We start from the raw sequence: 23,593 nt of genomic DNA on the forward strand, positions 1-23,593 counted from the left end.
CTTCCTGAGGGGAAAAATACATGTGTTTGGAATTCCTTTGCCCCAAAGACCTTTTTCTGTGCCTGTTGTGTTCAGAGCTGTAATTCACTCACCCAAAAGAAAAAAAAAAGGCGCCAAAAAACCCCAATCAACCAAAAAACCGCAAAACCAACAACCCTCACCACACACACAAAACCCCTCAAAAACAAACAAAAAAAACCCTCGCACATTTCGAGATAAAGAATTGTGATTAAACCCCCTGAATCCTTTAAGTGACCAATCTTACAGTTGTATTAGTTACAGATCCCAGAGCAGGGTCTGGAAATGGGAGTGTGGCAACAGCATCCAGAGACACCAAATCCAAGGTCAGGTTCCTGTCCAGCAGCTGAAGAGGCTCCTCTATCAGACCATTCCTCACTTTCCTCCTTGGTAAGGCAAGAACAGGAATTTTTAAAACAGGAACACCAAAGTATTTCCCTAAGTGCACAAGGAGGGTTAGAACAGTTGACATCCCTCATCACAGACTTGTGCTGTTACATGCTTAGAGTGCACCAGAATGTCACTCAGGGGACAGTGATTCTTTCGTTAATTATTCCTCAATGGAATACAAAACAGATTAGTAATTAGCGTTATTTATGTGGAGATCTGATCACATCAACAGTAAGATAGATCCCTGTGGGATTAAATTAACATTAATTGTCACACATCACTTTAAACTCATCGGCTGTCTGGAGTTAAAGATTTAAATTTTGACAAATATTTAATAAAAAAAACCCCTTAATTGCTTACTACTCTTTTATTTCAAATGCTATTTTGATATTGCTTCTTGTCTCACTAATATTTCCTATTCACTTAACTGACTTTTTCTGTTAAAGTTGCATTTATAGGAAACAGATTCACTGGCTGGTAGAACAGTCCAAGCAATAATTTTTCTTCTGTGCCAACATGTTTCTTATCTTTTTGGCAGGACACAAAAGAGAGAGATAAAACAATCAGAAACTTAGGATTTGGCTTGGGTATAAGTGCTGTTAACTTTATCCACATTCAGAATTCATTGGTACAGTTTTATTGGGTACAAAAATATATTGAGTGGCAAAGCAAGAATGTTCCCAGAGTTTTCCCAAATTCACATTCACTTTACTGCTGACAAACAGATGATTGCTTGGAAAGTTTTTATGTCATTATTACTCATTAAAATTGCTCTTCTCTAGCTCATGGCAAATTATACTGGCACTTTGTCTCAATAATTTATGTGTAAAAGTGACTTCTGTCATCAGCAGTTCTACACAGCCAGAACTTGTATTCTGACCTTGGAATTCTATAGCTGAGATTATGTCTGGTTATAAAAGAAAAATAAAAAAAATCCAGAACAACACAAAATATTTTTCAGATTATGCTTTTAAAAATAATGTTTAACCTTTGTATTTTTTTTTTATTTGAACATGAACCCTTAAAAGGGTTAAATTGTTCACAGACAACAGTAAACATTGAAAATAGATCTTTTGACTTAAAATAGAATGATTAAGTAGGTTTTTTCACACCCACCGAAATGAGAAGTGAATGTTCCATCACTGTCATGGACTCACAACTTATGGTCACACCACTGTAACAGGAACAGGAGTACCAGAACTCGGATTTCACTCAAGATAAGAGGCAGCAAATAAAACTAATGTTTAACCTAATAGAAACAGCAAAATTATGATTGATTTATTAAGAAAGATTTGCATTTTGTTTCCCTCTTCATTAAATTTTTCCCCTGGTATTTTCCCCTTCCCAGATCCACGTTCAATTTATTGATATATATATTATCCCATTTCTTGTCCCATTCAGGAGGACACCTACAGCACACGTTCTGTTTCCACTGATTAGGGATTTGTACTTATCTGGCCAAGCTTTTCCATTTGGAAGCAAGAGGAATCAGCTGGAAATTCAAACAACAAACCCAAAGCAAACCACAAATGAGTCCAGCTCAATGGAGGCACCTGCAGTGATTTAACATAAAAATCTTGAGCCTGCCAAGAATTTTTAAAGTCCATCCTTAGTGTGTCTTTTTTTTTTTTTTTTTTTTTTTTTTTAAATGACATTTCAGAGTAGGGATTTATTTTCTGTATTTGGTAACTTAACCTCCATAATAATGTATAAATGCAGATTTCTTCTCAGAAAGCCCTGCTAGAACCATTTTAAAGTCTCCCAAGTCACACCAAGCCTGCGAATTTCTCCTGGAAACGTTTGCTCTGAGGAGCAGTTGAGAAAAACACTGACTTCACCAGGTTCCTTCTGCCCTTGGAAGCACCCAAAGCTTGGATGTGGATGTGTAAGCATTGAGTAAATGCATCAGCTCGATTTTAATATGCTTTAGATTATTATTAAAGCTTACAGGAGACCAGCAGTAAGTTTATGAGCCTTTTCTAGCAGCCTGTGCCACACTGAAATAAACATGTACATTACATTATTCCATCATTTCATGCTCTATGAGTCTCACTGATATTTACCCTGTGGCTGTTAATAAAAATAGGTGTTTTTTTCCTTTTGGCCAGTATGTTCTTGCCCCATCCTCTGCAGCTCACTGGGTTTACTGGTGCACCAGAAACCTCAACTACATTAAAGTTTTCCGAGTTCCATGAGGGAATCAGTTGTGATCCCCTTAGTCTCAAGTGATTTATTCATTTTGGCCGGGGTACATCTGTAGTTTATCACCCAGTTCTGTCCATCCCCATCCACTCCCCACCCTGCAGCTCAATAAATGTCTCATTTAAACTGCTCCAGACACCTGTAAAACAAAAAAAAGTGTGGGTATTTTAAGGAATGATTAACATAGAGCTAACTTTCATAACGAGGGGCAGTGACCATTTTGCAAACACCCTTCCACTGGATGCCTTCTTAGGGCTCTGTTCCCTCCAAGGCTTAAATTCATGTGCCACTTTATATAGAAGATTAAACTGAGCTCTTTACAGAGTTTTGTCATGAAGTTACATGAACTCATTCTTTTCTCTGTTATGTTTTTTCAAAGGGCAGCCCATGACACAAACCTGGCTCTGGGAAAGCAACTCAAGAGGGGCACTTACCTCAAAATAAAACAAAAAACTCCAGCCTGACAGTGATTTCTTTCCCATCATTGCAGACAAGGACAATGCTGATGAGAAATTGTACCTGTGACTGTTCCAGGAAAGCTCCCCAGCAGCTCTCCAGCCACACCACCATGGCCAGGTAGGACAGTTTCTCTGAACTGATAAACCTATTTTAGCAGGATATATAATCTCTCCTCCTGATTTTCTAAAGAAGCCTTAGGAGTGTACATTAAAATAGCGTGATTTTAAACCAAATCCTTGTATGTTTTGCTTGCTTTTCTCCCCCTGTTCTTGCCACGTTTAGCTCTACTTTAATTTAATGCCATTCCCTGCCATACCTCTTGTGATGGCTTTCAGATGCTGCTGGATTTCCTGAGCTGCAATATCCTGAGTATGGCTCACTGTTCTTCAGGAAACTCGTTTGGATGAGCTTAGGAGTCAAGGTGGGTGTAATCTTTGATTTGGAGGAGGGATTTTACAGGGGGAATAAGAAGATGGGCTGATGACATCAAACAAACCACCCAGCTGGTCCCATCTGATGATCTTGGTGGGGCACCTGTGTCTCTCAGCCCATTTTAGGGCAGCACCAGCCCCTTTTCCTCTCTCTCCTGGTTTCCTGAGGGCTCTGTGCTGCTCTGCTCCCTGATGTCCCAGCACTCTGTGTTTCCTGGGAGTGGAAGATGGACTCAAGCACGAGAGGTAGGTGCAAGTAGAGCAGAGGACTGAACAATTGTCAGGGGAGATTTTTGTTTTCTAGGAGAGTTATTTGGGTATGGTAGTAATTAAAAGTGTTTGTGTATATGCAGCCTGTGTGTCATGCTCATACTTTTCTCTTTTGAGGGATAAACTTCTAAGCCATTTGAATTATGTTTTTTATTGCTGTGAAATCTGAAATTAGTGAAGAATTTCAGGAAAGCAGTTGCTATTTTTTTTTTTGCAGTTACAATAGAAAACAACAGGAGCAGAATAATAAAGAAAATACTTTGGTCTCTGATTCTTTGTTTTGGTTGTTTAATTGCAATGTCCTTGGTCAGATATTGAATTAGAGCTGTGATGGTTTCTGGGAGCTGTGGATTTGGGTTTTTTGGCAGTGGAAACAACCTCAGTTCACTTCACCTGATGCCTTAAGTCTGGGATCTGCTGACATGACGTCTGGGTTCTTGTGAAATCATTATGTGTACATGTGCTACGAGATTGTATTAATTAAGATTGCATTTCCATCTGCTCGAAGGAGGATTGTTCCCTTTAACAAACTCTTCCTCTTGAAGGAGTTACCTTTGTATTTTATACCACTTTTTATTGAGCTGCTTTCTCTGTCCCCAGCTCCCCAGGAAACAGGAATATTTCGGGTCAGTGGGGCGGGTGGTGATGCCATGTGGGAGACTCTTTGTATACTCTTACCTCCTGAATACACAGGCCTGCTTTGCTGTAGCATTTGAGATTCTGCAAATTTGTCTTTTTAAGTATTTGCACGGTGCCTTTGAGGCAAAGGTGCTTTCCTGAGGTGGTAAATATGCTCTGGCAGGGGGTGTTGAGCTGGGGCTGAGTTGTGCGAGGCAGGGGGATGCTCCCGAGGTTTGGCAGAGGGAAGGAATTAGGAGATGGACCTGAAGCACCTGTTGCTCGTTTTTTTGCCATAAATGAGGGCATTTGGGTTGGAAACCCCTGAACTGGGGGGAGATTTATAACTGTGGTAACTTGTAAAAGCTGGGCAAGTACCGCGAGGTGTAAATAAACCTGTGTCAGGGGTTCCCTTTGGCTGAGGCAGCAGCTGGGGGCGTTGGAGAAACAATATTGAGGGGGGGGAAAAAAAAAAATCTTTTATTAGAGAAATATCCAACCTCCTGCCATACGGGGGCACTGCTCGGCTGAGCAAGGGACGTGCTGCTCCTGCTGCTGCCTGTTTGCCTGCAGAGTGCAGCTTCTGCCCGCGCAACTCCTCCGCGGCTCGCCCGGAAACTTCTAAAAATAACCCCGAATATCGAGGGAATAGTAGAAAACAACAGCTTGGTTTTCATCACGTCTTAGTTCGTACCTCTCTGAGGCAAATCCCCCACCTGACTCCTCGGGGTGGTCGAATCAAAGGTGGACAATTTTGAGTTTGCAGGGATGAGTGAGTTGGCACAGAAGGTAGTTACTTTTCTTTGACGTGAGAGAAAAAAATCGACAGAAACGGTAAATTATATGGAATTTACAAGAGAAATGGTAAATTTTACAGTATTTATAAGAGATGGTGCTCTTCCCTTTGTGTGTGCAATGGGAGTGAAGGGGGCTGAAGAGACACTGAGTTTCTGGTTTAAAAAGGAGGACCTAAAGGTGTGATTTTTTTTTTTAAAGCCTTTTCAGGCATTTTTGTGGACTCTGAGCATTGAATGCCGTGTTCTTAACAAGAGTTGGGCAAAACTAAATTCAAAAGCTCTCTGCTCGTGTGGGGTAACTTAGATACCTGTTCCCAAAGCTGAATTAGCACCATTTCTAACCCTACAAACGACTTTGACCTGTGTTTTCAGTCAGCGTGAAAAGAAATGTGAGTGAGCATCATGCACAAAGCCTCCAGGTGTGTGTGCTTGTTTTGTCAGCTCAGTTTGGGGGATTTGGAGTTAAAATGGATTTGTGTTCTGGCAAGCTCTCCCCATATCCCTTTTGAGGGCTGAGCCCTGCTCAGGGCTCCTCTCGTGATGCCACGCAGATCTTCGTGGGTTGTGAAGAGCCCAAGGTCTGATTTTTAAATGGTTAAGGTGGGAATTGTGTTCCATTCCAAGGTCTGAAATGGCCCAAGGCCCTGAATTACCGGAGTGATCGCGAGGCAAAGTGTGATTGATCTGTGGTGTGTCAGGTGGCGGCACAAAATCAGTCAGAAAAGGTGAATCTGGAACTGTTCAAATCCTTTGTTGAAAAGCGACTTGCAATCGTTTAGATTAAAATAGCTGTTAAATAGTTCCTCGGGGTTTCATGCTGGGTGTGCTTTCTTTTAACTTAGTGTGTTAATTTTAAAAAAGCATTTTGGAGTAAGGGAAGCAAAGCAAGGCAGGGACTCACAGAGCCTCTCTGAGGAGGAGCAGAGCCCTGGGAGCCTCCAGGGTGCTGGTGCTGCCACGCAGAAAGGTCCAGGTGGTGGAGAAGGACAGGAGGGTGTCATGGAACAGTCAGAAAAAAGACAGGAGCTGTTGGCCTGCCCGAACTTGTCAGTAATTAAAGCATCTTAGCCATGGAAACCTGTTCGTTTTTGCTCTCTAGGAAACTCCAGGGGAAGTGTTTGCAGCTTTGTTAGGAGCTGGGTGTTGGCACGGGCTGAGCCTGCAGCAGTGCTGAGCGTGGTGGACAGCACTCTGGAAATAAAGCAGCAGCCACAGGCCGGAGCTCTTCCCTCTCTCTCTCCCCTCTGGCATCATGCTTTGCATTTTTCTTTTTAATTTCGAAGCAAAACTATAAATAGGAGTTGGGAACTGCGTGGATGTGGTGATGGATGTGGGGTTTGTTTGCTGTTCTCACCCACTCTCCTTAAAAAGGAGGGTTAAGCTTAAATTAAGAGCTAATGATGGAGCAGTTTGTCATCCCGTGCCATGTCCTTGATCCATTTCCAGCGTGTTGGCTCCATCCTCTGGACAAATATCACTGGTTTCAGCAGGGCTGGGTCTAGCCCCTTGTGTGGATCTTTCAAATTTTGCCATGAACACAAATACAATAGGCTCAAAATAAACTTATTTCTTCAAGCTGGCTCCTTGGAATCCCTAAATGCCTGCATTAATCTCTTATCTTCGCTTAGGAAAACATCTGTGCTATTTTTTGGGGTATGTAGCAAGAGTTACACCTTGATATGGGTCCTCCTGATCCGAGGAGATAGTACATATAAAATGAGGGATGAAAACAGCAATAAAAATTTTCTAAGGCTGATTAAAAAATATGATTTATAGTCAGGGCCCGGTTATAAATCTCATCAGCACTTGCTACAGTTATAGCTGTTGCTGCATTGTTGAAAGAAGGGTTAGTAAAGAATTAAGTATGTGGTGTTTAATTCATGTGGTTACTCACACAAGTTGCAACTGGCTTGAAAAATGCCATTGTTAGTAAAAGCAGGAGAATGGTGATACGTATTTATAGTCATAAGGGTGTCTACCATTTAAAATTCAGTACAGTCCACCTTGTTTTGGGGTCTGAAGTGTGTAGAACGCGTCAAAGTTTCGGCAGGGTAACAACAGCTGCTCCTGGTGGCAGGAATTTGCTCCACGGCTGGTACCAGTTCAGGGATTCAGCTTCACCCTTGGATTTATTTTACTGTGTTATAACTTCACACGGTGTGCCTGGCCTTGTTGTGATTGTGGGTATTGTCCTAAGAGCCCCCCAGACCCCCAGATTTAACCTTTCTGGGTTGTTTGTAAGCCTGTGGGTGGTGGGTGTGAAGAGCACTGGAGGACAAGCAGGAGTTTCTCTGTGGCACACCCCGATTTTTAGCTCTGTCACTGGGCTGATCTTGATCCATAACTCCCAGCATGTTATTGCCAGGACAGGTGATCCCCCATCCTTCTGCCTTTGGCTTCAGAGGTTCCACCCCAGTTCTGAAAAAAACACCTATTATTATTTTTTTTTTTAATTGTTACTGCAGTTTTCAAGATGCTAAAGTTGATTGTGTGTCCAGGCAAACCTAAACACCAACTCAGGGCAGCAATATCCAGTGTACCATGTTATCTACAGGCTTTTGTTTGCTGAATCTTCTCTCAGTGACTTCTTTCCTTTAGGATTATACCTATTTTTTCCGATTCCAAGCAATTGTTGGGTAGTTTCTGCTTGTGAAACCCTCAAGGAGATGTAATTCTGTCCTTGCCATGACTGAAAAATGAGGAAAGCTCTTATATTTTCTTTCTGAACCTGCTTAGGTGTGATACATGTAGTTTTGAGAGCAGTGGACTGTGGCCAGCTGGTCTTGCCCAGCAATTTCTGCCTCTGACAGGGGTACAGTGCAAGGTGCTGATGGGCACCAGCAAATTCACAGCTCTAGGGAAGCTGTGCAGGGAAAACAATGCCAAGAAAATCCTCTCTCCATCTGCTTTTTGCTCTGAAAAGGGGTTGACTTGCCATGCCACAGAATTTTGAGGCTGATTTTTTTTGTTGTTGTTTTTTTTTTCCCCTGACCCTGGGAAGAATTTGAGGTTGTGAGGCTCTGGCTGAGCTGGAATAAACCCCAATGTCTTGGCTGGCTCTGCAGGGTTTGGGGATTTTTTGGCCTCTGCATTGGGATCCCTGGCCAGGGCTGGCCCCAACACCAGTGGCTCCTGTGCCTTGCCTACAGGCAAGAGGGAATGTGCTTTTAAGGATTGCAGGAAAATCCTGCTGAGGGTGCTTTTGGGACAATCTGGGGGCTCTGTTTAGCACCTACCCTTCATTGGGTGAGTGTTAATGCCTCCTGGAGGGGGTGTCCCCTCTGGGACCAGGCAGCTGGTGATGGAACCTCCTGCCCTGCCCCTTGGAGCTTGGCATGGCCACGCTGCAGTCCCCAAATTCCTGAGGGGGGGACTGTTGGGAGCCCACCTGTGTGCCCCAACTTGTGTTGCTGGTGGCAGGAGGAGGGGATGGGACACCCCCTGTGCCCAGTTGTGCTGGGTTTGCCAGGGACAGAGTGTGGGCTCAGTGCCAGGCCCGAGCCTTGCACGGGTTTGTTCTTGTTCAGGGAAACGGGCAAATCGTGGTTTCAAATTCAGGAGCACAAATGTTTGAGAGAAGGAAACTGAGGTATTAGTGCACATACTTGTGCCATAATTGTGGATGTGCTTCCTCAACCCTCCTGCTCCACACAGGTTTACCTTTACTAAGCAGATTGTGAATCCTGTTCCTGTTGTCCAAGTGGAGTGAAACCTGTTCTAAATAACCCCGTGGGAGAATATTTCAGTTGTGATTTTTTTTTTTTTTTTGGTGATGAGCTTTGCCATTTAACATCATTAAACTCAATTACCACAATTAAGGGTTTTTTTTACTGCTTTTACTGGATACTTTGAGTTGATTTACTTCAGCTCCTGAATATGGAGGTTTGATGTTCCTAGTTTTGTCAGCCTAAAAAACTTGAGCTTGAAAAAATGCGCAGAAATGGAATTTAACGCAGAAAAAAAAAAATCATCTCCAGAAAGTAGAGTTACTGTTCTAACTGGATTGAACTGCAGCTATAATTTGAGCCCCACCACTTGTGTGTTAGCAACTGTTTTCCTCCCAGCAGTAACCAGCAACAACCACAGGCATTGAGCTGTGTTTGATCTGATTTTTGGGGAAAATTGTTTAGCAATTACTGCTAGTCGCTGGCTGATACCTGCATAGCATCCAAGTTCAACTGTACATTTGCCTTGCACAGGGCAGACTTGCAAACATGATCTGGCACCCAAACAGGCCTGTGCTAGACTTGAAATTATTCATGTGTACTTGGATAAGTAAACAAATAAGGAATTTGGAGACTTTCGAGATTATTGAGTATTTTTAATTGGGTACCTGCCTTTTTTTTAACTTGGAGCCGCTCAGGATGGTCTCGAAACCAGGCTTTTAGGCTTTATTTGTTCCTAGGGTTGGTACTTGTAATAAATTAATGGATTTAATAAACTCAGAAGAGTCTTAAAAGGGGGAAATTCTTCTCCGGGATGATGGACGTATCCAAGCAAACAGGTCCTGTGCACTTGGTCAGGTTGATGTCCCTGCAGAGCTGAGCTACATGGCCCTGATGGCTCAGTTCTGCTCCTCAGCAAAATATCCTTCCCTTGAATTATCCCTTCGATGTTCCCAGGTCCCAGAAAAGGTGTGTGAGCCCTGGGAGGGGCACAAGTGCCTCTGCGCGGGGGTGACGCGAGGTGAGCACAGAAGCGGCAGCGCAGGGGCTGTGCCGGCCCGGAGCTGCAGAGCATGGAAAACGCTCCGGATCTCAGATGTGTACGTTGAAATGGCCTGGAGGCAGCTTAATCTTATAGGGGAGGGATTGGCATCCTGCACAAACCCAGCAGAAATGGGCTTTGGCAGCGGCGGAGGCCCCGGGACAAGCTGTTCCCAGCGGTTTATCGCTCGCGTGAGCTCACGCTCGCCGCACTGCTGACCCGGGGAATGTGCCTCCTGCTCTGGTCCCAGCCTGACAGCCCCCTCAGCCAGGCTTTATCCCAGCCTTCCAGGGAAATCCTCCACGGCTGCCTCCTGCGTGGGGTTTGCTGTGGCAAGGGAGAGCTGGAAACCCACCCTTGAGGTGGTGGCAGGCGCAGTTGTGGGGCTGGAAAGGGGAAGAAAAGGGTGTAATGGAAATAATGCCTCCTCAAATACAGCTCATTCCCTGTCTTTTTTTCCAGGATGGGGTGGGCAGGTTCCACAGCATCCCCGTGTTCCAATCCATTTGGGCAGTTTGGTGCCTCAGGGACTCGTTTCTGCCCCGATTGCTCATGCTGGGATGTCACAGTGGGTTATTGGGGAAGAGCTTAAAAGCTTTTTTGTTGTTCTTCTGGATGGTTTTTGGCACTGAGGGAACCTGCAGCTCTTGCAAAGCGTTCAGCATCCCTGGGCTGCAATGCTATTGTAACATCAGACCTCACTGGGGTTTGGCTTGGGGCTCCCATCCGGAAGGATTAAAATGCTTGTGTTAGACAGGAATGTTACCCTCGGTAGAACTTTCCATATAAAACCCTCTCCTTGTCCTTTCTCCATATATTCCCCCCGTTTGTCTCACCCTTATTTCTTTTTATGGCTGCTTCTGCTTGGCAAACACCACCCTGGTCGTAGCTGCGTGTCAGCCTTTGCAGGAGCTTCTGCAGGGCAATCAGGCTCGAAAAATTTAAAAAAAATGGATTCTTTTAGGCTTGTTTTTGGCTTTCTTGGGCTTTTCGCCCCGTTGTCTGTGCCTGGTGAAGGCCATGTGTGAGCAGTGGATGGGGGTGTAGGGTGACAAGGGGGGAACCCCACAGGCCTCTCCCGGTGCCCGGGTGGCCTCAGCGGTGGCTTTTCCCCGTGGGATGGGTCACCCTGTCCCTGCGTGGGCTGTCCCGGTGCCGCCGTGCCAGGTGGGATGGCACTTGCACCTCGAGAGCCTGCTCAGCCCTGAGCTGGCAGAGGGCTGTGTGGTTGTTGGCTGCAGCCTCGGCGCCGCAGGGCACGATTTCAACCACGTCTATGGAGACCAATTTCAACATCAAAACAAACCAGCGTAAGTGGAATTTATATTACCTTTTAAAAAGGCGAGTCAACAGAGCCGAGGGCTCTGCTTCGAGGAAGCCTCTTGGGTTTGTTCAGGGAATTACTGCAAATATTTTACGTCCTTTCAGAGACTCCAGGCAACCTCGGGCAGCATCTGCCGAGGACAGCTGTTGAAATAGCCCAGGTTGTGTAGCTGGTCGGGGGATTTTGGGGCCTGTGGTGTGAGAAAACACTCTCCCCATCACCAGATATCCTACACTGTCTAATTTTCAGGACCAGGCTGCTCTTTCTAAATTTCCAGATAGTATTTCCTCCCCCCCTCCCAAAGCAGTGTTTTTGTTTTGGGTGATGGTGGCCCAGAGCAATCAGACCAAAAGCCTGGATCCCAAGTGTCTGAGGGTGTGCAAGTTTAGGTCAGGCCAGAGGTGGAGAAATAATCTGCTGTCCAGAGATGGAAAATATCCCTGCAGCAATATCACAGCAGTGGAAGGGTGGAATTCAGGTCAGAAAACACTACAGTGGGGGATGTCTTGTGGTGCTGCCCAAAACCCATTGAAGCAGCAGGTTAAAGATGGGCTGGGGGTGCTTTGCTCCCCCCTCTGAGATGTGCTTGAATACTCAGTGCTCAGATGGAAAACTGAACCTTGGAAACTCGGTAATAGATGCTAAAAAATTTCACAGGTGTGTTTTGTTTTTTCCAAGCTGGTTAGAGCTCATCCCCTCTCCCTCAGCCTGGGGAACAGAGATTTACCAAGCTGCTGGGCTTAACACTTGAAAGCAGGCTGGTTTAGGGATTCTGGCCTGGGTACAAGCATCAAATTATGGCAAGGTGAATAGTGACTTAAGTGCTTCCTTTGTGATAGGAGGAGGCTGTGCCAACAAGCTGCCAGCTCAGAGATGTGTTTTAATCACCTGGGTACCTTCAGGCAGGTGGATTTGAGTGGGATGTTGGTACTGCCTGGATCCTCATTTCTTTACACGTCAGCACTGCTGTATCATCCACCTGCAACAGGAATGTGTGAATAACCCTTCAGCAGAGCCTCATTTGCATCTGATTGCCACGATGGGAATGTGGTGCCTTTCCAGCTTTTCTTCACACTTATGTGCCAACAGCCTTTGTGCAAAGCACAAATTGAGGCTTCACAGGAATGTCGCCGTGGCCTCTCAACCTCTGTCACTCCAGAAAAACGGGGGCAATAATTTTCAAGCTAAGGAAACATTCCTGCAAGATGTCTCCTTGTGACAGAGCTGGGCAGCTTTCAGCCTGGGAGATGGGAGTTGGAACAAAAGGAACAGGCTTGACTGTAGAGCAGGGAGGGAGAAGGGTTGTTGGAGATGCTCGTTGTGATACATGAGAAGAAATACTCCTTGTTTGTCCATGAAATCTCAGTGTTTTATTGGAGATATTCACTGCGTAATTTAGATCTTCCCTCTCCAGCATTCCAGGGCAGAGGCAGGAATCTTCTGACCCCATTAAGGTTTCGTGTTACTATTTTGATCCCTGTGATTTGGTTTGCAGTACAGAATCACCAGCCTCTCAGGGAGTGCTTGGCATGTCCATTCATGTTCTCCACTGCCTACCTACCTACCTTGGCCAGCTTTTAGAGCTCTCCTGAAACAAAACAGCCCTATGAAGTATTGGGGCTAGACCAATCTAGACCAGCCCTGGGCTGCAAAATTGTTTGGGGAAGAGAAAGCAGCAAATGCAAAGCTCAGTTTTAATCACTTCAAGGGTCAATTCATGTCTAAGAAATGGCTTTCCTGGAAACACCATTCCCTGCAGTGATCTGGTTCCTGCTGCCTGGCCCTTGAAGGTGACTCTTTTTGCAAACATTTTGCTGCTGACTGAGTTTGCTTTGATGCTTTTGTGGCCACTGCTGGGCAGGGGGTGAGATCTGGGCACGGGCAGCAGCCACCCCAAAACCTCACTAACGCAGCATCCATGTGCTCTGTGCAGGCTGCTGCCTTGTTCCTTTGGGTGGCATTTCCAGGTTTTGGGAATGTGGCATCGCAACAGACAGTGCTGACACCAGAGTGCCTGGCAAGGGTGTGGAGCAGCTTTGGAGCTGCTCATGGCAAACTGGAAACGCTTCCCCTGTGCCCAGGGGTGCCAGGGAAGAGCTGCAGTCCAGGACAGCCACATGTGTAATGGATCCTGGGAGGCTTTCCTGTGGATGTGTGCAGTCACTTCTCAGCCTGAGCTGCGCTTTGACGTTCCCAGCATCCTGCTGTAAGAGGGGGACAGGACCCAAACTCCACGCTGTGTTCAGGCCATAGTGCATTTATACAACAGTGTAAAGGTTCAGCTTCATTCCCTGCTCTGTTCCCAGTTACTCCTGATGCTGGATCACCTTTCTGGAGCTGTGGTTTCCTTTAGGAATGGTCTGTCCTAACCCTGACACTCTCCTAGGAGGTTCTGCTCAGTTCAGTTCCCTTCGTTGTTCAAACAAAGCTGGGATAACTTCCCCCCCCACGTGCATCACTTTACATTTATCCCCTTTGGTTTTGTTCTGGCATTTTTTTGCTCAACATTCAGAGCACTGTAAAGGTTCTGTTTTCCAGAGGATGCTCATCTTTACCTGAACAACTGGATATCATCAGCAAAATCTTCTGTTCCCCTTCTTTTATGCACCTCTTACTTTGAGGCAGGTCCTTCAATGCGCTGCTGTTGTGCCAAATTCCTCCTCCATGCACAGGATAGAAAGTTTCACTTCATTTCTTTTGCTGTGACATTATCTTTTTTGCTCATTCCCCTAATGTGTGGGTCCCTCCTTGGCCCCATCAGGCTCCTGGGAATTTGTTTCTGCTGTGACTGGAAGAGGCTGGATTTGCCAGCGCAGGCATTTGCGAGTTGCTCCTTTGGCCTGCCTTGTTTGTTTGCACGTGTGACCTTCCACATCTCAGGAACATTTCCATTTTCCATGTTCCTATACAACCTCAGCCTCTCAGAGAATGACTTATTGATTTTAATAATGCCTTTTACCCTGCTGCTTTGGTATGTTGGCTTCCCCTCTGCAGCCCTTCCTCCCAGCTTCCAAAATCTGTTTGTTTTCCTAGTTTCCATGCCGCCTGCAGGAATTCTGCTCTCTTGACTTCCCACTTGGGTGTTTGTTGTATATATTCTGTATAGGAAACATTCCTCTATATTGCACAGAGATACTCCAGAAACACCCAGAGTGCAGGGAGAAAATGTGACCCTCCAGAGGAGGTGGTCACAGGTTCAGATGTTTCTGGAGTGGCACCGGCAGGATTTAGACCTCGAGGTGTCTGTAACATTCATGACTCTGGTTTCAGAGTTTAACAGCATAAATATGTTGGGTTTTGTCAGCCCAGCTGGCAGGCTGCTCACTTTCAGAGCTTTTTCTGTGTGCTTGTTCAGGTGAGGATGGAGCACTGGGAGCTTTTGTAGACCTGCAGAGGGGTATCTTAGGGCCTGGGGGGAGAGAAAAAATGAATGTTTCATTAAAGCAGTGCAATGAAGTGAACCAGAGTGTGTGTGTGCAGGGCAGGAGCCGCTGCAGTGCTTAGCTGAGAGCAGCACCTCTGAGTGTTTATCCTCTTTGAATAGATATGCACTGTGTGGCTATACAGAAATATTATTAAAATTAAAAAAAGATATTAATTGCCCAGATGCATTTCTGGGAGGGAGAAAAGAGGCAGAGCGCTGATGTTCCTTCTGGGACTGTTGGGATTCTGGATCAGAAAGTGAAATAACTTCTCAGCTGAGAGCAGAAACAGCACATGATTGACAGAGTGGCTGTTGGCAAGCAAAACCTGGAGCTCACCTAGTTCCAGTATTTACAGCACTTTCATCCCCAGCACTTTTAAGCTCACCCAGTTCCAGTATTTTGTTCACCCAGTTCCAGTATTTTGGTCCGGGTGTCTTGGCCACACAGCCCTTCATCCAGTACCAAGGTGTTGGCTGAGATACCAGGGAATAAATCACGTGACACAACATTTTTCAGCTTTTTCTGCTAAGCAGATAGACACAACAAATGTGAGGCTTTAGAAAGAGTTAACTGTGAGATCACTTATTTAAAAAGAAATTACTTGTTCAACGCACATAATCGATACCAATATGAAACGGGTCTGTATTTTTTCCCATGCAAGGAATGACAAAAGCTGTTGTGCCGTCCTCCAAATCTGCTTTGGCAACTGTAAACCACCCTCGTTTTATTAAACAGCTCTCTTTCCTCCTAATATATACAGAACTGTTTGCTGTGTAAACATCTTAACTGCACATCTGCTTTTCCCCAGATATAAAACGCAGTTAACTTTTTGCCCCGCTCACTGAGGCCGCTCACTTTTTTCTGCTGGCCAGATGAAATAAAAACTGGGTTTTGCAGCAGATGCAGCCCAGCTCAGTTTGGAATCCTGCAGGTGTTCCCCCAGCTGGGAAGTGTGGAAACGTGCCATTTCGCTGAGATGATGGGGAGGTTTAGATATGTGAGGGCGTTAAAAATAATTCTCCCTGTTAACAGTGGGCTTTGTCCCTGGTGGGCTCCATGTGCTCCACAGCTGACTGGGGCAGCAGCTGTTCTATATTTTAACAGGAGAGTTATAAAGTTAGAAACATGGATGAGCACTCAAAACACAAGCAACTCTTCGCAGCCATGGAAACGGGATTCAACAATAAACTCGCATTTGTGAGCCTTCCAAACAAAATAATCCCACTGCACTGCCTTCAGGTGGTCTCAGGGAAGTGAATGAACTTGCATTTTGATTTCCCTAAGTTCTGTTTTCTCAAACTCCTGTTGTTTTTACTCTTTTCTCCCTGTTTTCTATTTCGAAGAAGATACCAAACTTTGCACGTGATCCTGATTTAGGTTCTTCTCCAACACTGACAGATTTATAGGAGAATCTTTCCTGGGGTGTGTTATTGGTAATGGTCATGCTGGTAGGATATAGAGAGGGCTGAGCAAACACTTTGCTCTCCTATAATTCCTCGGGATTTCAGTGTTCTCTACAATCCAAGAAGCTCTTGAAACTCTTGCTGCACGTTTGCTGCAGCTCCGTGTGTTTTGGGGGGGGAGCAGATGGAGCTCTGCTTGCCTGGAGCATTGGAGGGACCTGTGGCTTTCCCTCCTACCAACACACAGGTTTTTTTGGTGTACAGCGGTGAAAATGATGTAAATATTGGCAGGTCATGAAGCTAGAGTAAATCCTTGGGGCGATTTGTGGTTGCTTGATTTGCTCCAGGTGCCCTTGAAGTCCTGGGATTGAAGGGGGAAAAGCCACTTGAGCCTCCTCTGGGCACCTGCCGAGAGAGAACTGCCCATTTTAAACCCAGATGCAACAAAACCTTTTGTTTCTCGGAGTGGGCAATGGTGAATTCCACAACTTGGAAGTTAAAAGTTTGAGTAAAAGAGCAGTGTTCATGCTGGGGGTGAGGGAGGAGGCTTGGGGGGCAGCACAGGTCCTTTGTGGGGAGAGGAAAATGTTAGTTAACAAACTAAGTGTGGAGGTGAGGAATTGCATGGAGAGGGAGGAGGAGAAGCAGACATTTTGCTCAGTGCATGTGTGGAATGAGGAGGTGCCTTTCCAACCAAGTGGATTTGTGGTGATGAATGGGGAGGAATCTCTGTGGGGAGAGGAGGGAGCTTCCCACAAGCCAAACTCTGGATCAGAGACTTTTCACCATGGAAAACGCCAGTTAAATCCCTCCCTCTGGAGTGGAGTTTTCCTGTCAGTAAAACTAAAGCTCACTGGGCAACAGGTTTGTCCTTCTGCAAGGGACATTTTAGTCTTCCAAGAACTGCACAGACTCAGATCTGGATTATTCTGGCTTTGCAGACTCCCCCAGTACCTGACAGTAACAGTGGTAGTAACAAACCACCTCAAAATAGACTCGGTACAATATGGTAAGAGATCTTTATTTAAAAATTTTGTACATCAAAGGATTAACTGCTACATTTTTTTTTTTTAAACAAGAAATAAGATTTTACATATTACAAAAGATGTTATTAGTCCTTGAAACTTAGAAATAAATTTTATGAACACTGTACATGATACATCTGAGCTGTAAGAGCAGGAACAGGACCGAGTGCCTGGAAGTGATATAACTTAATAAGGAAATGCACTCCATTCTTAGTATACAACATAATACTTCTGGAAAAATAGTATGTTAAGTTCTGTCTGAAAATGCTGCATCCCAGTAACTACCAACAGTGTTCTCATGGACATTCGTGCCCTGCCCGGGGTTTTTTCCATTTGGAGTTTCTTTCTCTGCTGGAGGAATGTTCTTCCTATGGTCTATTTTTCTTGGAGAGAGCAGGATGTTATTCTGTGGCATGGTTTAACACAATCTGCATACAAAAACCTGATGCAAAGCTTTTCTCACAATGTAACTTCACCTCCAACCCAGATTAGAAAAACCCACTGTGATAGCACATAAATGCCTACAGAAATAGATTTTTTTTTTATTGACTGTTACCTTTTGTTACAAAGTAGTTAAAAAGAAGAAATATATTTCAGCTTATGGGATAACCGTTACTTTGTGTATCATTCACACTACATAATTTTTTTTCTTTTTTTTGAGATTCAGTGTAGCTGCATTAGAATTTAAAATTAAAAAAACACAGAAGATCACTTTTAAATGGCAATGACCTATTTTGCTGGGGAGGGGGGAGGCGTGAGGTTGTACAGGATACTATGAACATACAGTTCTCATACAAAAGCGTAGTATGGATCTAGTCCGAGGAAGGTAATAAAAAAACCCCCAAGATTTAAATCTTTATACACAAAGTGACAATGCCCATGTTATACTATGGAACACATCTACTAACTGGGAATTACAGGCGTAATGCGTGAATAAAAGATATCGACTTGCTAAACGAATTTTTTTTTTTTCTTTTCTTTTTAAAAAAAAAAAAAAAAGAGAGCAAAAAAATCTATAAATAAAATAGTAAGTGCTTTCTCTCTGGTAATATCTTTGGCTGCCGTGGTGGTGCCGGGGGGTCCCCTAGAAGGCGTAGGGCCCCACGATGATGGTTAGCCGCAGCACCGAGCTCGTGCGGTAGTTCAGGCTGTTCACCGTCAGCATCTCCAGGTCCACGATGTGCTCGCGGGGCCCCGCCAGCGACTTCACCAGCACCAGCATGGCGCTCACCGCGCTCGTTTGCTGCGGGGACAACAGAGCTGCGCTCAGTCACCCGTCCCCCGGGGCCTCACCGGCGCTCACAAACACAGGGCAGGGCTGCTTTGGGGCGGCCCTGACTCGTCCCACACCCGGCCTGGCTGCAGGGAAAGCTTCACCCGACCCACAGGGGGGAAACTGCGCTGCTGACTCTGCCAGGGCAGTCTTTTAAAATAGAGAGAATCAGTAAAATAAGAGGCTTAATGTCTTTAACAGTGGTGTAGCTGAGGGGAACTCTCATCTCATGGCTCGTTCTACAGAAGTCGTGCTCTCCTTGTAAGCTCTGGGAGTCTTTGCCACTGGGCTGTGCCTATTGCCATCCCCACCCTCCACTGCTCCAAAACTTGCTTCCCAGGCTGGCATGCTGCTCCTGGGGAAGGCCTTGGCCATGGCATGCTGCTGCTTTGGTAAATGGCATTGTCATCCCCAGGTAATGACAAGAGGGAAAACTCCCTCTCTCCCTTTGCCTGCTACAAATATTTTCTCACCGTATCACAGGAGTTGGGTGTGCAGATGAACCCAATGCATCTACTGTATCCAAGACCTGGCTCAGAGTTTGACTAAACCAGTGGGAATAACTTCCCACTAAGCCATTGTTTACCACAGTCCCCTGGCAGGAATAAACACATGCTTCCTTATTTAAGGCCTGTGCTTCCTTATTTAAGGCCTGTGATTTCTTTTTGGGTGAATCGAGAGGAGGTTGGAATTGTTACTCCAGGAGTCAGTCTGAAGGTTAGACTGAGGTCTAACCCAAGTGAGACCTGGAATGATCTTGTTCTTATTTTAAGCAAAGAACTGTTTGCATTTTGGGGGTGGTGATGGGGTTTTGATGTGTAATAAATCCAGGGAAAAGCACTGGATTATAGGTTATGTCAGAACAAGTGAGATTTAGATGAGCAGTCCCTTGTTCCCATCTAGGGGAAGCATGGTGCAAATGGCAATGCCATACCTTGCTATACCTGTTGGATCAAAACCCCCTAACCCTCAGATTTGAAGGAAAATAACTTAAAAAAAATTATAACCTTCCAATTAATATATTTCTGATAGAAGCTTTTGTGCTGATTCTGTTTTACTGAGTATAAAGCTACACACGAAGGAAAAGGATTTCCCAGGAATTCATAAATATTACAAGGGTCCAAGAAAATCAGATTTCCTCCAAAAACCCTCGGAAAGCAGATGTTCTGGACACTTTGAGTCATATGTATGTACTTGAATGCGTCCCACCAACAGGAAACAGTGTTGTTCCAAGTGGTTTTCTGAAATAGTTGCAGCACTAAATGAACATAATATAAAGCTGTCGTAAATTGGGCTGAGCTTAGTTTGGGATGAGGCCCTGATTTCTAGAATGCTGTTAGTGATTTTTTTTTGTGCCAGATGAGGAATGTAATTAAGGTGGTTGTACAAGGACTCTGTGTGTAATCCCCTCATAAATATTTTTATCTGGGGTCGCAGGTGCAGCTCCAGCCGTACTCACCCTCAGGTAGAACTCCCCGTTCTCGTTGCCGGACTTGATCCGGAAGGTGTTGATGGTATTGGGGTAGATGGTGGTGGCCTGGATCTGGAAGATGTCGGAGGGCACCGTCCTGTCGGAGCGGATGCTCATGTACTTGTACACCACCGAGTAGGGCAGCTCCCGGCAAATGGCGTTGGACACGGGGCACACGCAGCGGCTGCGGCACACACAGGGGCACACACAGGGGCACAACACGTTAGCACAGCGCTCCCTGCTCCGGGGGAGCCGAAAGGGAAGGAATTCCCCTCTTACTTCTCGGATGTGAGCACGTAGGGCTCCTGGCAGGGATTTCTGGGGTAACAGCGGAACCCCCCGTGGTAGTTCCAGCAGATCTCGTCCTCTCGGCATTCGTTGGTTGTCTCGCACTCGTTGATATCTGGGAGACAGGAAAAGGGACTGTGAAGCAAACTCATCTCCATCGTTGATAGACACACTCTCTGTGCCTTCAGAACAACCAAAACCCAGCCCAGCCACCTGCTTGTCAGAAACCCCTCAGATTTCTTGTCCTGCTTTTCTGGCTATAAAGGATTTCTCCAGGCAGAAGTGGAATGAACTTCTTTACTGAGTGTTAAGTAAGACTGGACATCTTAGTTGAGTGGAGATAGACATCAATCCCATGTAATTCAGCTGTGGAACCACTGTAAAGTTTCTCATTAGCAAAAGATAACTTTACAGCAGGAGGTGTCCTGAAGACAGAGGAGAAAGGTCTCAAGGAAGAATTGATCTCCTGCCTTTTGTCGGTTCTCATTTCTAATAACCTGGGTTTTATGATCCAAAATGCTTAATTAATGGCTGCATTTTAACTAAAATAGCTTTGAAAGGAGCGATGAAAACTTGTTTATTGGGCAAAGCAGAGCTTCCTTTTTTGCCTGGGAGAAGAAGCCTGGAGGGAGGTGGGGACTGTCAGCCCTGCACTGTATTAATGCTCCTTTTCCTGTCACTGCCAAAACCCCACTGTCTGCCTACACAGGCTCCTGAGTTTCAGGGGCACAGAAAGGATTTATTCAAATGTAATTAGATCTTTTAGATGCTCCAACTGTCCCACAACATGCAGTACCAGCTGCTGTTAAGGTAGAAAAGAAGTTAATCTGAATTTTGTAAGAAAATATATCGATAAAGAAGAGCTGTTTTCTCCTCTCTTCTGCCAATAATTCTACACCTGCTTATTTCTAAAAATAAGGGCTTTTAAAACAGGTTCTGGGTCACAGAAGCAATGGCTCTTGAGCTTAATACATTGTTCTGCAATTTTCAGTAACAAGATGATGGACATTTAACACCAGTGAGGAAAAACCACGAACTTGAAAACCCTGGCATTCGGTGGCACCTGGCCAGAACATTTATTTTCCTAAACACAAATTATCTAAGCTGCTGAAGGCATTTTTTTTGCATTTTTTCTTTTAGTCTTCTGTTATCAGAACAAACATATCTTCAATTTCTACTGTGACTGGATTTAGGAATCTCTGTAAAAAGAAACATGATATAAAGCCATGTTTCATGTTTGTAAAAAAACAGCTGATTTTATTCAGGGATGTTTAACTCTGAAACTTGGACCCACTACCTCGACATCTTAAGTTTTACCTGGGGGTCACAACCCCTGGAATTTTGTCCTAGGAATCTGAGGGACTTGGAGTTTGAGCTGCAAGATTCAAATAAGATTAATTGAATATCTTATAATCACCAAACGCTTTATCAGCATATCTTCTGCTGACAAAATAATAATCCTGGCAGGAAATATAACCGTTTAGAGAGCGGGTATTTTTAGTCCTGGCTGAAATGGTGCTAATAAAGGCAGGGTTTTGAGGTGAGGGCACTTACCTTGACATGTTCTGCCTCCCACTACCTGGTATCCTTCAGGGCACACGCAGGAGAATTTCCCTGGCTCGTTGACACACTGGTACTGACAGATATAACTTGAGGTTCTGCATTCATCAGTGTCTGCAGAGAGCAAAGAGCTCAGTTATTGCCTCTCAACTTCTGCCTTGTTACACAACCAAATGGAACAGCTAAATGCTTCAAAATAAAAAAAAATAAATCAGTCTACAAAGCATGTTGTAAAAAACCTCAGATGTGCTGCTCAATGCCTCCAAGACAGATGGAAAGGCCAGTTCTGCTGGGGTTTTATCAATAATCTTCCAGAAGGAGAGTTTGGGCTTTGAGGAAGCAGAAGCTAAATTAGGCTTCAGGATAGGTTTGGGAAAATAACTCCTGAAAGCCTTGTATACTTGTAGTATTCCAAAGTGGGATTACTTTGAGGGGGAAAGAAACACAGATGTGAGATTAGTTAGTAAGGCAAAAATGTTGCCTTTGTACTTGTGCCCTGGGCTAATGGAGTAGCTCTTTGGGAAAGAGGAAAAGGGTGGTTTTGCCTTCTAATAATATTCAGTGTATCCCATTCTCCTGCTTTTTTATCCCTGTATAACCATCATTTCCCAGTGAGAGAATTCCGGTGCGAAACAAAATTTTAACGGTGAGTGCCATTAACAGGAAATTCAGTTAAACCTCCCAAAACCGGGGCTTGGCTTGGGAAACAGCAGAGCTCCCTCCTACCACCTCTGAGGCTTGAGCCCAGCTCTGGGTTCGAGGTCAGGGATGTCCTTGGAGGCTGCATTCTTGCTGCTCCCTGTTCTGTTCAAATAGGATTAGCTTAAGCAGCTTGGCCAGGGAGCATCTGGGAGAGCTCTTCCAGCTCGTTCGGGAGGGCAGCGCCCAACCAGGGACCTCTCTGGCTCCAGGGCTGGCAGAGAGGACGTGGGGCTTTCAGGGTGAGATCACGGGGGTCCAGAAGGGGATTAGAGCACCCCCGTGGAGGCTCTGGCAGAGGAAAGGGAGTGTGAGTTGTATAATCATCAGGAGACACGCTGTTTGTGTTCACAGGCCTGAAAGCACCTCAAAAGCACGATTGTCGCTTCCTTCTCGTCAGAAATCTGGAGGGTTGGTTTCCAGAGGAGCCCAACAGCACAGAGAATTGCCCTTGTTTTTGGTTTGCATTCCTTTCCAATTCATTTAGTGGTCATCAGCATCAGACCACACACCATTCCAGGGAGTTTGGGAAATAAGGGCTCCCGAGCCTTATTCTTCCCAGCTGTTTCCCAGGACTTGTTTGGCACTTATTGTAGAGATACCCACCCCTCTCTGTACCTCAGTGCAGCCACTCAGGTGTGAATTAGCCACATCTGCACCCTAAAAATAAATGTCTTAAAGGTTTTGGCTCCAAACTGCACCCACTCGAGGGTGGCTCCACTCGAATTCTGTCCCTCAGTTCACAGAAAAGCATATGTGAAAACAAAAACAGGACAAAAAGTTGCTCTTCCAAGGCACAAAAAGGAATCACTCACCTTCACAGTTGATTCTGTCACTGCTTAACTCAAAGCCTGGGTTGCACTGACAGATGAAAGAACCCAGGATATTGTAACACTGTTGTGCACATGGGTTATTGGCATCACATTCGTTTATGTCTGAAAGGGAAAACAACAGATATTTATCTTGGGTGGGTGGTAATTAGGCTCAGTGCATTAGTCCTTAGGCTGGGCCTACTGCTCAGCAGCTCAGCTGACTCTCCCAGTGGAGGTCTGCCATCACTGCAGCAATGTTAGATCTGTGCTTTACATTCCATGTCAAAAAGAGCATTTTTCCAGGAATGGGAGTTATTCTAATGCGTGATGAATTCTCCCAAAAATGTTTAGTGTGGCTATTAAACTCCACATTCCAGCCCCCCCCCTTTTTCTTTTTTTTCAGGTATGAAATGCCAAGTCT

At 45.1% G+C, this 23,593-nt stretch overlaps 2 protein-coding genes across 3 annotated transcripts in view; one reads left to right on the top strand and one right to left on the bottom strand.

Annotated features, from left to right (window-relative positions):
* Positions 1–1,628: 1,628 nt before the first annotated feature.
* CCDC85A (coiled-coil domain containing 85A) overlaps positions 1,629–23,593 on the top strand; it is a 190,893-nt gene continuing 168,928 nt past the window's right edge. The window contains exons 1-3 of the mRNA XM_027653778.1: positions 1,629–2,020; positions 3,101–3,186; positions 3,405–3,490. The gene's annotated coding sequence lies outside the window, so the exon portion shown is untranslated. The remainder of the gene's footprint in view (positions 2,021–3,100; positions 3,187–3,404; positions 3,491–23,593) is intronic.
* EFEMP1 (EGF containing fibulin extracellular matrix protein 1) overlaps positions 17,045–23,593 on the bottom strand; it is a 42,728-nt gene continuing 36,179 nt past the window's right edge. For both annotated transcript variants that reach the window (XM_027653783.1, XM_027653784.1), the window contains exons 7-11: positions 23,176–23,295; positions 21,656–21,775; positions 20,093–20,216; positions 19,802–19,997; positions 17,045–18,312 (exon numbers count right to left, since the gene is read on the bottom strand). In XM_027653783.1, the coding sequence (XP_027509584.1) occupies positions 18,154–18,312; positions 19,802–19,997; positions 20,093–20,216; positions 21,656–21,775; positions 23,176–23,295 (719 nt within the window). In that variant the 3' untranslated portion in view covers positions 17,045–18,153. The remainder of the gene's footprint in view (positions 18,313–19,801; positions 19,998–20,092; positions 20,217–21,655; positions 21,776–23,175; positions 23,296–23,593) is intronic.

The sequence above is a fragment of the Corapipo altera genome, unplaced genomic scaffold (genome assembly GCF_003945725.1).
Source record: "Corapipo altera isolate COAL_440 unplaced genomic scaffold, ASM394572v1 70, whole genome shotgun sequence".
NCBI lineage: Eukaryota > Metazoa > Chordata > Aves > Passeriformes > Pipridae > Corapipo > Corapipo altera.